General features: G+C 51.3%; 2 protein-coding genes and 1 gene segment (V, D, J or C); 2 read left to right on the plus strand and 1 right to left on the minus strand.

The window, feature by feature from the left end:
* Positions 1 to 15343, minus strand: part of LOC142821336 (Ig heavy chain V region 3-like) — a 250481-nt gene that overhangs the window by 66227 nt on the left and 168911 nt on the right.
* Positions 1183 to 2154, plus strand: LOC142821064 (olfactory receptor 10A4-like). Its single transcript, XM_075911851.1, has one exon. It carries the CDS (start codon positions 1183 to 1185, stop codon positions 2152 to 2154), a length of 972 nt encoding a protein of 323 aa, XP_075767966.1.
* Positions 11475 to 12514, plus strand: LOC142821387 (olfactory receptor 10A7-like). Its single transcript, XM_075912300.1, has one exon. It carries the CDS (start codon positions 11475 to 11477, stop codon positions 12444 to 12446), a length of 972 nt encoding a protein of 323 aa, XP_075768415.1. The 3' UTR covers positions 12447 to 12514.

Genomic DNA, 15343 nt, shown 5'->3' on the forward strand with positions numbered 1-15343 from the left:
GGGGGTTTAACTTTTGAGACACTCGCATCCCCCCCTCCCCCCAGACGTGTGCGGGACAAAGGGAAAAGTGATGTGGTGCCACGTTCCCACCACCAGGCGGAGCCTGTGGGCCCACGAGGCAGACCTGGGACAGAGCTCACAGTGTGACAGGGACCGGTGGGATGGCGCTGCCCGACTGCCCCACGTCTGTGTCTCAGATTCAGGCCCTGCAGCCACATGGGAGGGGCAAGGTTGGCGGGGAGCTCAAAGACTCAGTGACCAGAGAAATGCTGACCCACTCAGCCTCCCTCCTTCTCCTTCCCACGGTGGGATGCAGATCCTAACTCATGGCCCCTCCGAATGGAACATGGCGTCTAGCAGGTGTGACTGTGGGGTGCACGGTGGGTGTTTCTGGGCCTGTGAATAAGGAGAAGAAGGAGTGGGAAAGGGGTTGGGAATGGGGGGATGGGGCACCAGGAATAGGGAAATGAGGAAGAGGGACCCAGGCAGGGCTCTGCAGCATGGGAGTTTGAAACATAGCAGAGGGACGGGGGAGCCCATCAATGTCTGTGGCTGGGGGTTACAGGAAGGGGTCTATTGGGTGAATCGCGGTAGCCGGGGGAGAGGAAAACTCTATCGGCCCACAGAAATGTGCCTGACTGGTGCACAGGGCTTGGGAACCCACCTGCTTGGACGAAGGCCCAATACAAGTCTCAGTGTCTGCTCTTCAGACTGTGCCCTGCTGCTTTCTGCCTAAAGGAGCAGAACCAGGGGCCAGGCCAAGGAGAAACCCCTCACACCGGCCCTTACAGGTCCCAGGCCCATTTGCTTGGTTGGTTTCTCTGCTGGAGCCCACTGTCAAATATCCCCTCCTGGCCTAGATCCCCAGTGGAGCGGCCCCTCCCTCACTTGGCTGAACCAGTGTCTGTACCCCCTATTCAAGTCCAGCTCCGCAGGGTTTGAGTGCTCGACGCTATCTCTTGAGACATTCCCGGTGTGGAGAGACACTGTCTGTTTCACCCACCCTCTCTCAGGTACTCAACCTGTCCCTGGGGCCCAGAGACGGTGATTCTCTTCCCTGCCCTCCATTCCTCACTCTGCTACCGTGCCAGGGCTGGCAGAGGCAGGCGATGAAGACAAGGCTGCCATATTGTAATGAATGTTGCTCGCAGTGACCCTGTTTCTGTCTCACAGACACACCCCATGGAAAACCAGGAACAAGGAAACCAAACATCTGTTACAGAATTTGTCCTTCTGGGATTTGGGGATCTTCCTGGCCTGCAGCTTCCTCTCTTCCTCTTATTCCTCATGATCTACCTGTTGACCATGGCTGGGAATATCCTTATCTTGGTGCTGGTTGTGGCTGATCAACACCTTCACACCCCCATGTACTTCTTCCTGGGCAACTTGTCCTGCTTGGAGATCTGCTACAGCTCCACCCTCCTACCCCGGCTGCTGGCCGGGCTCCTGGATAGAGATTGGACAATTTCCTTCACCAGGTGTCTTTCACAATATTATTTCTTTGCTGCTCTGGCAGCCACAGAATGCCTTCTTCTATCAGTGATGTGCTATGACCGGTATCTTGCCATATGCAACCCACTGCACTATGCAGCCCGGATGAGTGGCAGGTCTTGCCTCCAGCTTGCTGGGGCATCTTGGCTAAGTGGCTTCATTGCTTCTGGAATAATCACAGTGTCAATATCCCAGTTAACCTTCTGTGGCCCCAATGGTATCGACCATTTCTTTTGTGACTTTATTCCCCTTGTAAAACTCTCCTGCAATGACCCTCTGCTGATGGACACGTTGGCGTTCGCAGCCTGCTTGATTTTAATACTGGTCCCCTTCCTGCTCATCTTGGCGTCCTACATCTGCATCATCAGCACCATCCTCAGAATCCCTTCCAGCACCGGGAGGCAAAAGGCCTTTTCCACCTGCTCCTCCCACCTCATCGTGGTGAGCATTTACTATGGAACTATCCTGGCTGCCTACATGTTTCCAACCACCGACCTCCTGAGTGACTTCAAGAAAGTTCTCTCCGTCTCCTACACCGTCCTGACACCTCTGGTCAATCCACTCATCTACGCCCTGAGAAACAGGGAGGTTCAGGAGGCCCTCTGCAAAAGATGCAGGAAATTAAGAGTTCCAAGATACTGGCCCATTGGCTTATTTAGGTGAAAATGGAATAGCTGCAACATGGGCCAAGGGCTAGAGTCAAAACCTACAAAATAGAAGGTTCTATTTCCACTTGTGTCTCTGACCTTCCTGCCCTGCGCTTGCAGAGTCACAGCCCTGGGAGCAATGGGCGTGCAGGGACCTTTTCAAAACCCTCGCTTCGTGATATTTAGGACCAGTGGCCGATGGCCCCAGGAAGGTACCAACAGGCTGCAGGGGCATGATGTGGTGGCTACTCAAAATGAAAAGATCTGGAAAGATTGAGCTCAGAAAGAGGTGCAGGTGTTTGTTGCGTGATCTGTGCGTTGGGCCGGCTCTGCGCTGAGAGCCAACCAAGCAATGCATGTGTCCAAGCAAGAAGGCAGTACACCGAGGTGGTCAACCCATTCCAGACAAAGAGCCACAATAGCAGTAGAGACAATGGGTACGTCTAGACTACAGGGTTTTGTCGACAGAAGTTTTGTCAACAGATACTGTCGACAAAGCTTCTGTCGACAAAGAGCGTCTAGACTACATCCAGTTCTGTCGACAAAGCAAGCCGCTTTGTCGACAGAACAGTGTGGACACAAAGGACAGTGTAGATGCAATAATGCCTTCTATTGACAGAACTCTGTCGACAAAAGGCATTATTCCTCGTAGAATGAGGTTTACATACGTCTACAAAACTGCTGAGTTTTGTCGACGTTATGTCGACATAACTCAAAGGCAGTGTGGACGCAGGTTTAGTTTTGTTGACAAAAGTCCACTTCTGTCGACAAAGCCCTGTAGTCTAGACACACCCAAAGTGAAGTGCTGGGACAAAGCTGTTGAGAAAAAAAAACCCATCGCTGTTCTGAAGGAAAATAGATGATAGTATATCCGTACCAGGGCACAGCTTGTGGGTGTTTTTTGGTTTTTTGTTTTGGTTAACAACTTTGCCCTGGGCCCTTTTTGGGGGGGAGGGAGGGAGAAAAGGGGAGGGAAAGGGAGCTTAATGACTTTGCGCTGGCTCTTCATGCTGTCGCCTCTGCTGTTGTACCTCAAAAAAATACACAAGGAAGGGGTGAGAGGTGCAAACTCCAGGAGGGAATCTGGATGCAGAAGGAAGTATAGAAGAGGATGCTGGCCGAGGGGTCCCCAGGCTCGACAGTTTTGGGATTAGGGGAAGGGCTGAGGTTGTGAGCAAGCTGCAGGCTTGTAGCTGTGAGGGTGCAGGAGTTCGGGCAGGGGTGCATGAGGGGCTCAGGGCATGGAGTCTGGGGAGCATGATGTGCTCAGGACACAGATTTGGATGGTGGAGGAGTGTTGTGATGGAAAACTGGGGATGTGGGAGTGCAGGATTTTGGGGATGTGAGAAGCTCAGGACACGGGGTTCCAGTGTATGATAGGCTCAGGTTTGGGGGGGGAGTGCCAGAGCATTATGATGCTGCAGCCAGATGGAGAGTTGGTCCCAACTGGGGGTTTGTTGGCCAGGATTCATTTTTAAATAAAATATGTCAAACACAAATGCTACGTCTACATTGGCATGATCTTGCACAAATACTCTTTAACTCAAGAGTTCTTGTGTTAAAGTATTTGCACAAGAGAGCATCTATATTGGCCAGGACACATCATAAGAACAATGAGCTTTCACTCAAGAGCATCCGTGCCAGACTCTGGCTATGTCTAGACTGGCATGATTTTCTGCAAATGCTTTTAATGGAAAAGTTTTCCATTAAAAGCATTTGCAGAAAAGAGCGTCTAGATTGGCATGGATGCTTTTGCGCAAAAGCACTTTTTGCTGAAAAGCGTTCGTGTCAATCTAGACGCCTTTGCACAAAAAAGCCCCATCGCCATTTTAGTACTGTGCTGTCTACACTGGCCCTCTTGCGCAAATGATTTGTGCAAGAGGGCTTTTGCCCGAATGGGAGCAGCATAGTATTTCCGCAAGAAGCACTGATTTCTTACAGTAGGAAATTCAAGCGGCCAGTGTAGACAGCGGGCAAGTTTTTCCGCAAAATCAGCTGCATTTGCGGAAAAACTTGCCAGTCTAGACACAGCGGGGCTACGTCTAGACTGGCATGATTTTCTGGAAGTGCTTTTAACAGAAAAGTTTTCTGTTAAAAGCATTTTCAGAACAGAGCATCTAGATTGGCACATATGCTTTTCTGCGGAAAAGCATCTGTTCCAATCGAGACGCCATTTTCGCGATCGGGGCTTTTTTGAGCAAAACAAATCTCAGCTGTCTACACTGGCCCTTTTGCGCAAAAGCTTTGTGCAAAAGGGATTTTGCCCGAACAGGAGCAGCATAGTATTTCCGCAAGAAGCATTGATTTCTTACAGCAGGAAGTCAGTGCTTCTGCGGAAATTCAAGCGGCCAGTGTAGACAGCAGGCAAGTTTTTCTGGAAAAGCGGCTTATTTTCCGGAAAAGCTGGCCAGGCTAGACACAGCCAACAGGCTATGTCTAGACTGGCATGATTTTCCGCTAATGCTTTTAACGGAAAAGTTTTCCGTTAAAAGCATTTGCGGAAAAGAGCGTCTAGATTGGCACAGACGCTTTTGCGCAAAAAGTGCCTAGCAGCATAGTATTTCCGCAATCTTGATGTGCTTTTGCAAAAAAAGCCCCGATCGCCATTTTAGCCATTGGGGCTTTTTTGCGCAAAACAGTACTGTGATGTCTACACTGGCCCTCTTGCACAAATGATTTGCGCAAGAGGGCTTTTGCCTGAACGGGAGCAGCATAGTATTTCCACAAAAAGCACTGATTTCTTACAGTAGGAAGTCAGTGCTTTTGCAGAAATTCAAGCGGCCAGTGTAGACAGCTGGCCAGTTTTTCCTGAAAAGCGGCTGATTTTCCGGAAAATTGGCCAGTCTAGACACAGACAGGGAGCAGAACAATGGGAAGAAGGGGAGTGGAGCCCTGGTTGGGGGCAGGGCTGGAAGTGAGTTAGTTTTATGTCTGGGAGCATGGAGGAGACAGCCTAGAGAAAGGGGCTGAAATTTAGGGCCTAGTCTCCCCCATCTCAAGGGGGGCTGAGGCATCCTAGGCCTGCCCATAACCAGATTACATCTGTGCTGTGCTGTATCCTGGAGAAACAATAAACACCTCTATTCTACTGGCTGGTGCAGTCTGTCCGTGCCATTACGGGGGTGGAGGAGATGGGAAAACCTGACGAGCCGTCACAACCTCCTCCACTGTAACTTGAGACCATTGCTCCTTGTTCTACCATCTGCTCCCACTGGGAACAGCCTCTCTCCATCCTCTTTGGAACCCCCCTTCAGATAGCTGAAGGCTGCTATCAAATCCCCCCTCACTCCTCTTTTTTGCAGACTAAATAAGCCCAAATCCCTCAGGGTATGTCTACACTACCACCCTAGTTTGAACTAGCGGGGTAATGTAGGCATACCTCACTTGCAAATGAAGCCCGGGATTTGAATTTCCCGGGCTTCATTTGAATTAGCCGGGTGCCGCCATTTTTAAATCCCAGCTAGTTCGAACCCCGTGCCGCGCGGCTACACGCGTCACGGAGTAGCTAGTTCAGATTAGGCTTCTCCCAGATCCAGTCAGCAAATCTCTGCCACGCTCACAGTCTGTGTGTCTCTGTCATTTTCTCTCTCTCTCTCTCACACACACACACAGACACTGCCCTTCCCTCTCATCTCTGGTCCCATCATGTATGTGGGGGGGGGGGGGGGGGGAGAGGGGAGAGGGGAGGTTACCACTTTTACTACTTGCAAAGTGGGTTAGTTTGGGGTTTGACCGGTCTGTGCAGACATCACTTTCATTTCTCTGGTTTGTTTAAATGTGATTCTTTGAGCAGTGAGCTCTAAAATGCCGAACCTGCCACGTCTGGAGTCATTATCCCCGTGGTAACTGCTGCTCCTGGGTGTGGCTGGCATGTCCCTGCAGCCCCTGCGAGGCAGAACAGGGAGTCGCCACACGCTGTCCTTGCCTGCGGACTCCGCTCCTGCAGCTCCCATTGATCAATATCAGGGAGCTGTGGCATCAGTGTCTGTAGCCGAGGGGCAGCACCTCAAACCATTGAGCCACTGATGTAATTGCCAGCTGCTGTAAGGAGGGCTGTGGAACCAGGGCAGGCGCGAGTCTACCATGGCTCTGCTGCTCCATCCCTGGGTCAGCTGTCCCCGGCCATTCCCAGGTGGTGGGTTCTTGCACAAGAACACGTCCAAACTGCCATGTGTTTTTGAGGAAGAACATCCTTGGCAGTGTGGATGCTCACTTGTGCAAGAAAACTCTCATGGCCATTTTAGCCACAGGGATTTCTCGTGCAAGAAACCACTGCCACGCGTCCACACAGCCCTCTTGCACAAGAGCTCTTACACTTGTTAGAAAACAATGTAGCTCTTGCACAAGAAGCCCTCTCTTCCCACACTTTAAGCTATGTCTAAACCTGCGGGTTCTTGCAAAAGAACAGCCGTTCTTCTGCAGAGTGTCCACACTGCCCACCCACTGTTGTGCAAGAAGATTTACACTACGGCTTAGTAAAAGACGACCTCTTACACTTTTCTTACAATGTAAGCTTTCTTGTGCAAGAAGGCAGTGTGGTTGCACAGCAGGGTTTCTTGCACAAGAAAGCCCTATGTCTAAAATGGCCTTTCAGAGCTTTCTTCTGCAAGGGTATGTCTACACTAGCCTCCTAGTTCCAACTAGGGAGTCTAATGTAGGCATTCGAAGTTGCAAATGAAGCCGGGATTTAAATATCCCAGGCTTGATTTGCATCTTCCCATCCGGTCGCCATTTTTCAATCCCCCTAGTCCGAATTAACTACCCACGATTACACACGGCAGTGAAACATTAACTTGAAATACGTCCTTACTTCGAATTAACTGTTACACTTCGTGGAATGAGGTCATCCATGTCCAGCCCCTGACAATAGAGGCTAGAGACGCCATCCCTGCCCATTCTGTCTAATAGCCAATGATGGACCAATCGTCCATGAATTTATGTAGCTCTTTTTTTCAACCTTGTTAAAGTCCTGAGCTTCACACCATCCTCTGGCAAGGATGACTGTGACTTGTGCCTTGACTGTGCCTTGCATGCAGAAAAAAATTCTCTTTGCTTCTTTTAAACTTCCTGCCTATTAATGTCATTTGATGGCCCCTAGTTTAAGTGCAAAAAATTCTTTGGGAGTTAGTTCCCCGGCGTACAGCCCAGTGGCCAATACCAGGGTGACAGAACAGGAGCTGCAGACTCGGTCTGGCAGATCCAACTTCCCCGCAAGAGGCTTCGGCAGAGCTGGGCGAACAGGGCCAGGGCCACAGGATTCTTTTCTCACTTCTCAGGCAGGCTTCTGACCCCAGGTCCCACTCAGGCGCAGTGCTGAGGTGTGGCAGGGAAAACTCCCCTTTCCTACAGATCATGGGAAGCTAGTTGCATTCCTCAGCCATTAACCATTCAGCTGCCAAGTTGCCACTTGACTTCAAAGTGACTCATGGACACTGACACTGTCACAGCCAAGTCCTACCCGGTCACAGCCCCTTGGGGGTCTTGGAACCAAGAGCATAGAGCAGTGACAGAAACCTCCTGGGTTCATCACTGACCTCCAGTGAGGTGCAGGGGCCCCAGAGCAGCACAGTCACTAGCGAGCAACCAGCCGGCCTGTCAAGCCCTGCTGTGTCGAACGTGGCTCCATTCGCCACCTCTGGTGACGGGCTCTAATGACCATTTCTACCCCGTTCTAATCTGCCTTTAGTGGCTGAATGTGGGTGATGTAGCCTAGAAGTTTTCTGTCCCTTCCTGGCTCAGTATCAGCGTCTGTGGGGGACATTTTCACACACACTTCAGTGAATCTCGAAAGCAGTCGGTTGAATTTCAGCGAGGCAGAGACTGCACACCCTGGCGATGAAACCCCTTTGAAAATATGATCCACTTAGATGCTCATTATAATGACATCTGAACTGAACTGTGTGACGTCGTGGGGGTACCTGGCTGGTTTCTATGCTGCTGGCTCTGGGGTAACCCCCACTGGCTGCCGTGGGTACCACGACCCAGCAAAACAGGATGAGTCACTATGCAAACCAGTGGCCAGACACCCCCCATGGAGAGGAACAAAGGAAGGTGGATGCTGCCCTGGCTGGGGGGCAGGGCTGGAAGAGGGTGAGTTAGTTGCTGTCTGGGAGCATGGAGGAGACAGCCTAGGGAAAGGGGCTGGAGTTTAGGGGCCCAGTATCCCCCATCTCAAGGGGGCCTGAGGCATCCTAGCCCAGCTCTGTGACCAGATTCCATCTGTGCTGTGCTGTATCCTGGAGAGGCAATAAACTTCCTCTATTCCACCGGCTGGTGCAGTTTGTTTGTGCCATTTCGGGGTGCAGGAGACGGGGGACCCCCAACGCGCCATCACAAACTGTTACAGACGCGGATAGGACAGGGACCTGGGTGTTTCTTTCCAAGGGCAGCAGGAGGTTTGTTTCCAGACTGGGCAAGCTCAGCAAACCATGCTGAGATTGTCAAGCCCGGTTAAGGGAATCGGATGAGAATTTTGTGCCTAAACCACTTAGGCAGCTCTGACGAACTCAGCCACACAACGTGTCCTTAGAACCACTGAGTTATTTCTTGAGAGCCAGCGCAGCCTTCGCCCGCCACAGAGGGATTTGCTTTAGCGCTCAAAGTTTCTCTCCTCTTTGGGATTTTGCTTTTGAGACTAGAAGTTTGCACCTGCCGGTATCATCCAGAAACAGACCAAACACCAACCTCCCTCGCCGGTGACGTTCCCTGTGGGACTGGCACCTGGGGAGGCGGCCCCTGCCCGCACCAGGCTATACAGCTCAGCGGAGAAGATTTTCCACAATTGGCGCAGGGCTGAGGCGTGGGGCGCGTCACCGGACAGAGCGAAGGAGCCTTGGTCGCTGCTCTGGGCTCTGACGTTCCAGTGACCGGGCCCGGGGCTCAGGCGAACGCGCCGGGCAGAGCAGATGGGCGGAGGAACCTGCCTCTGGTCCTGAGACGCTGCGTGCGGAGGTGGGAGCCGGGATCCCGTTGCTGCCTGACCTGCCTTGGAGGTAAATCAGCCGTTTCCTCCCGGCTCCCTGACGCTCCAGGGTTGTGAAGCAACGTGGGTTTGGTAGGACACTAGCGGAGGCGGGGTGGATGGGGCTATGGGCGCTGGTCTCTAACAGTTCCCCGCCCCCAAAGGCGAGGATTTCAGATCACCAAAGAGCTTTCAGCTCACAATTTCCCTCGCTCCCATCACCCTGGTATCTGGGCTCCGCACTCTCTGGAACGTGTCTCTCCTGCCCCATCCCCCTGAGGTGCTACGAGACCAGTTTGGCAGATGGGCACACGGCGTGTAGAGGGATCGATCTCTGGAGGAGTTTGGGCAGCTACTGGTGTGAAATCAATGGGTGCATGGTATCTCCCCCACTCTGGCATTGAGCCCCATTCTGAGACAGTGATGGAGCCTTGCTAATGGGCCCAGTGAATCCTAGAGAGAGCTGGGAGCAAAGCTGGGACGGGATTCATAGAATCATAGGAGACTATAAATGAAAGGGACCTAGAGAGGTCATCGAATCCAGTCCCCTGCCCTCATGGCAGGACCCAGTACCGTCTAGACCACCCCTGAGAGACATTTATCTAACCTGCTCTTAAAGAACCCCAAAGATGGAGATTCCACAACCTCCCTAGGCAAGATACTGCAGTGTTTAAGCACCTTGATAGTCAGGGAGTTTTTCCTAATGTCCAACCTAAACCTCCCTTGTCCAGTTTAAGCCTGTTCTTCTTGTCCTATCCACACAGACCAAGGAGAAAATTTTTTCTCCCTCCTCCCTGTGAAATCCTTTTGGATAGCTGAAAACTGCTCTCATGACCCCTCTCAGTCTTCACCTTTCCAAGCTAAAGAAGCCCAATTCTTTCAGTCTTCCCTCATAGCTCATGTTCTCTAGACCTTTCATCATTCTTGTTGCTCTTCTCTTGACCCTCTCCAATTTCTTCACATCTTTCTTGAAATGTGGTGCCCAGAACTGGACACAATTCTCCAAGTGAGGTCTAACCAGCACAGAGTAGAGCAGAAGAATGATCTCTCGTGTCTTGCTTGCAACACTCCTGTTAATGCCTCCCAGAATCATGTTTGCTTTTTCTGCTACAGCATCACACTGTTGACTCATATTTAGCTTGTGGTCCACTATGACCCCTAGATGGCTTTTTGCAGGCCTCCTTCCTAGACAGTCGTTTCCCATTCTGAATCTGTGAAATGGATTATTTCATCCCAAGTGGAATACATTTCATTTGTCCTTATTAAACTTCATCCTATTTACTTCAGACCATTTCTCCAGTTCATCCAAATCATTTTCAATTATGACCCTATCCTCCAAAGCAGTTGCAACCCCTCCCAGTTTCATAGCATCCGGCGGGGAGGTAAAACACTGACAAGAGAAATGCCAGCCCCTGACCCACGCAGTCTCCCTCCTTGCCCCTCCCAAGGAGGACCAAAGGGGTGGGACACAGACCATGACTCACCCCCCCCCCCCAATGGAACATGATTTCTAGGAGGTGCCATCGGGGTGTGCACGGTGGGTGTCTCTGTGTCTGTGGAGGAGAAGGGTGGAGTGGGAAGGGGGTTGGTAATGGGGGAATGGGGCACTGGAAATAGGGGAATGAGGAACAGAGACCCAGGCAGGGCTCTGCATGATTGGAGCCTGGGTACAGAGCAGAGGGACAGGGGAGCCCATTGGTGTGTGTGGCTGGGGGTTACAAGAAGGGGTCTGTTGGGTGAATAGCTGTAGTTGGGGAGAGGGAAACTGTTGGCCCACAGAGATGCACCCGACAGGTGGGCATGGCGTGGGAATCCACCTGCTTGGACACTGGCCCCAAAACAAGTCTCACTATCTGCACTTCAGACTGTGCCCTGCTGCTTTCTGCCTAAAGGGGCAGAACCAGGGTGAAGGGAAGCCCCTCACACCAGCCCTTATGGGTCCCAGGACCGCTTGCTTGGTTTATTTCTCTGCTGGAGCGTCCTGTGAAATATCCCCTCCTGGCTGATCTCCCCAGTGGAACGGCCCCTCCCTCATTCAGCTTTTAGCCACCAGGCAGTGATGGGAGTGACTGCCTGATCTGGTGTCTGGCACATCTGTCAGGGTGTCTGTATTCCCTGTCTGAGCCCAAGGCCACAGGATTTGAGTGCCTGGTGCCAGCTTTCAAGACGCTCCACAGGGTGCAGAGACACGGTCTGTTTCACCTGGGCTCTGCTCAGAAATCGAGAGACGGCGATTCCCTTCCCCACCCTCCATTCCCCACTTGGCTGCTGTGCCAGGGCTGGCAGCGGGAGGCAATGAAGACAAGGCTGCCATATTACAATGAATGTTAGTTACTGCTCACAGTGTCCCTCTTTGTGCCCCACAGACACACCCCATGGCAAGCCAGGGACAAGGGAACCAAACATCCATCACAGAATTCATCCTCCTGGGATTCGGGGATCTTCCTGGCCTGCAGGTTCCTCTCTTCCTGCTCTTTATCATGATCTACCTGATGACCATGGCCGGGAACATCCTTATCCTGGCGCTGGTTGTGGCCCATCGGCACCTTCACACCCCCATGTACTTCTTCCTGGGCAACTTGTCGTGCTTGGAGATCTGCTACAGCTCCACCCTCCTGCCTCAGCTTCTAGCCGGGCTCCTGGCTGGGGACTGGACAATTTCCTTCACTGGGTGTCTCACACAATTTTACTTCTTCGGTGCTCTGCTGGTCACAGAATGCCTCCTCCTATCGGTGATGTCCTACGACCGGTATCTAGCCATATGCAACCCGCTGCACTACACAGCCCAGATGAGTGGCAGGTCTTGCCTCCAGCTTGCCGGGGGATCATGGACAGGTGGATTCCTTGCTTGTAGTATAAGCACAGTGTCAATAACCCAGTTAACCTTCTGTGGCCCCAACACTATCGACCATTTCCTTTGTGACTTTATTCCCCTTGTAAAACTCTCCTGCAATGACCCTCTGCTGATGGACACGTTGGCGTTCTCAATGTGCTTGATTTTCTCACTGGTCCCCTTCCTGCTCACCTCGGTGTCCTACATCTGCATCATCAGCACCATCCTCAGAATCCCCTCCAGCACCGGGAGGCAAAAGGCCTTTTCCACCTGCTCCTCCCACCTCATCGTGGTGAGTGTTTACTATGGAGCGCTCCTGATTGCCTACATGTTCCCGACCACCGACCTCCCGAGCAATTTCAAGAAAGTTCTTTCAGTCTCCTACACCGTCCTGACGCCCCTGGTCAACCCACTCATCTACGCCCTGAGAAACAGGGAGGTCCAGGAGGCCCTGTGCAAAACTTGCAGGAAATTAAGGTTTCCAAGATATTGGCCCATTGGGTTGCTTAGGTGACAATGGAATAGCTGCAGCATGGGCGGGGTTAGGGCCAGTATCAAAGCCGACCAAATAGAAGGTTTTATTTCCACTCCCATCTGTGACCTTCTTGCCCTGCCCTTGTAGAGTCACAGTCTAGTGAGCAACGGGGGTGCAGGGACCTTTTCCAAACCCTTGCTCCGTTATAGTTAGGACCAATGGCCAATGCTACTGGGGAAGTACCAGCAGGCTGCAAGGGACGTGAACTGGTGGCTCTGTGAAATGAAAAGAGCTGGAGAGATTGAGCCCAGAGAGAGGTGCAGGTGTCGGTCGCATGCTCTGTGCCTTGGGCCAGCTCTGCACCCAGAGCCAGCAGGGAGCATGTGACCGGTCCAATAAGACACTGACCAGGGGTAGACAACCCGTTTGAGATGAAGAGCCACAATAGCAGTGGAGACAGTGTGAAGAGCGGGGACAAAGTTGTTGAGAAAAAAAAAAACCACCACCACGCGGCAGGGGGAGGGGGGGAATAGATGTTGGTACTTCCATCCCAGGGCACGGCTTCTCTCTCTTTTTTTTTGGTTAACAACTTTTCCCCGGGGTCTTTTTTGGGGAGAACGGGGGGGGGGGGGGGGAGAAGGGAGCTCAACGACTTTGTGCTGGCCTTTCATGCTGTCGCCACTGCTATTGTACCTCACAAAAAATACAGTGGGAAGGGGTGAGAGGTGCCAGCTCTGGGAGGGAATCTGGATGCAGGAGGAAGGAGAGAAGAGGATGCTGGCTCAAGGGGTCCCAGGCTGCACAGTTTTGGTGTCAGGGGGAGGGTTGGGGTTGTGTGGGTAGGGTAAACTGAGGCAGCCCTAAATGTGCTAGTAGGCCTCTAAACAGCATAACTCCATTTTAGGATTAAGGCCTGGGAACACCACAGTCAGGATAAGAGCTGCAGACAGTAAAAGACCCTGGGCACCATAGCAACCACGTTCTAAAACACTCGAACAGGGTCTCAGTTGGTAACGTGACACATTTTGCTTGAGATAAAATTTGCTTAAACTGTCTTGCTTCACTCCTAGATAATAAGCCTGAGAACCAAGCGCTGCACCAACTCAAGGCCATACCCGCCTGCTATAGCAACATCATCATCTATGCAGACTAAAATGTTATTACTGTTTTGCTGACATGTTTTGGTATTTAAACAATAACCACCCGTATATTAATTAATAAGTTGTTACTTTGCAATGGACGGAGATATTATGTAATCTTTAGTAGTTCTATTGGCTTATGTGCTCATTTGGTCTTGCTGCTAGACCTAGCAAATCATTTCTCCTCTGTCCACCTGCTAACTATATAACCTATTGTATTGTGTTAATTAACCAGTGTTCACCAGGGTAACCCCTGCGTGTCACTCCATCAGCTGGTGAATAATAAATCCTCCGCTTGTTTTCACCTGCATCCAGAGTGTCCTGGATTATTTCCAACAGTGTGCAAGCTGCAGGCTTGTAGCAGTGAAAGTGCAGGAGTCTGGGCTGGGGTACATGAGGGGCTCAGGGCAGGGAGGCTGGGCAGGGACGGATGAGGGTTTTGTGGGGCCCAGGACGGCACAATTTTGCGCCCCCCCCCTTTTGGAGAAAAAACAGAAAAAAGGCATCAAATGTGCAAATTGAAGGCTATTTGCATATTAAATGTGAATTGAGTAAATTTGATATAAACTTAAATTTACTTGGATAATTTTTGTTTTAATGATATTATAATTCATTCTTAAACACAATTCTGCATTAATAATTAAACATTTTCATTTGTATTTAAATCTATTTTAGCTGTCTAGCTCTTTTGGCAGCACATTCTTCAATTATGTCAGTAAAGTCCATTTCTTTACACAGGTCTTTTTCAATCAATATAATCGAAAGATCTACAATACGCTCCTGGCTCACAGTAGAGTCTCTTTGGCTGCCCATGGCTGGTATTTGCCAGGCAGTGTTGGGTGTTGGCAGCCAGGCAGCATTGGGACTTACGGGGGCCAGATGGAGTGTGGGTGTTGAGGCCTGGGGGGGGGGGGCAGGGGGCGTATGGGTGTTGGGGTTTGGGGGGCAGGCAGCATTGGGTGTTGGGGGGGAGGCAGTATGTGGCTGTTGGGACTTGGGGGGCCAGGCAGCACTAGGTGTTGGGATTTGGGAGGGATAGGCAGTGTGTGGGTGTTGGGACTTGAGGGGGCAGGCCGTGTGTGGGCACTCGGGTTGGGGGGCAGGCAGGGTGTCGCTACATGGAGGATGGCGCACAGATGGGCCATAGGGAGGACCAGTGGGCAGGGGTGTCTGACGCATCAGACAGGCCAAAATGACCATTTCAGCCTATTGAACAGCTCCTGGCTGGGCGGGGGCAGCTGGCAACTTCCCCTGCTCCCAGGGACGGGGGGGGGGAGGGAGGGGGCGCTGTCTGTGGAGCTGGGTTGCGCTGCACCCATGAGTGGGGGGAGGTGGGGACTGGTGACAGGATGGGGATATTTCCTTTGTTTAAAAAATGAATTTTAGAGGCAAAATGTGTTTGGATACATGTTTGTTGTGTGTCCTTCACATTTAAGGTAGCTTTATTTCATACAAAATTAAATGCTGGTTTTGTTTATTTTAAATAGAATTTCCCTCCAGACAGAAGTAGATGCAAATCATATGTTTTAAAAAAAGTAGGCACCACTTAGCAAATAATAAATGAGGTAAAACAGGAAATATTAGGAAAATATTTTAAAAGTATAATGCCCCCTCCCCCCCCCCAGTCTCAACACCCACACTCCATCTGGCCCCAGTAAGTCCCAATGCTGCCTGGCTGCCGAACACCCATCACTGCCTGGCAAATACCATTACTCATTTAAACCTAGGTTTTCTGCTTGCCAGTTTAAATCATGATGAAAATTAGAGATTTAAATCAAAGCTATTTAAATCAATCCA

The sequence above is a fragment of the Pelodiscus sinensis genome, chromosome 30 (genome assembly GCF_049634645.1).
Source record: "Pelodiscus sinensis isolate JC-2024 chromosome 30, ASM4963464v1, whole genome shotgun sequence".
NCBI lineage: Eukaryota > Metazoa > Chordata > Testudines > Trionychidae > Pelodiscus > Pelodiscus sinensis.

Excerpts from the sequence above, each read along its gene's own strand:
- LOC142821064 (XM_075911851.1), top strand. The coding sequence starts at position 1,183 with ATGGAAAACCAGGAACAAGGAAACCAAACATCTGTTACAGAATTTGTC.
- LOC142821387 (XM_075912300.1), top strand. The coding sequence starts at position 11,475 with ATGGCAAGCCAGGGACAAGGGAACCAAACATCCATCACAGAATTCATC.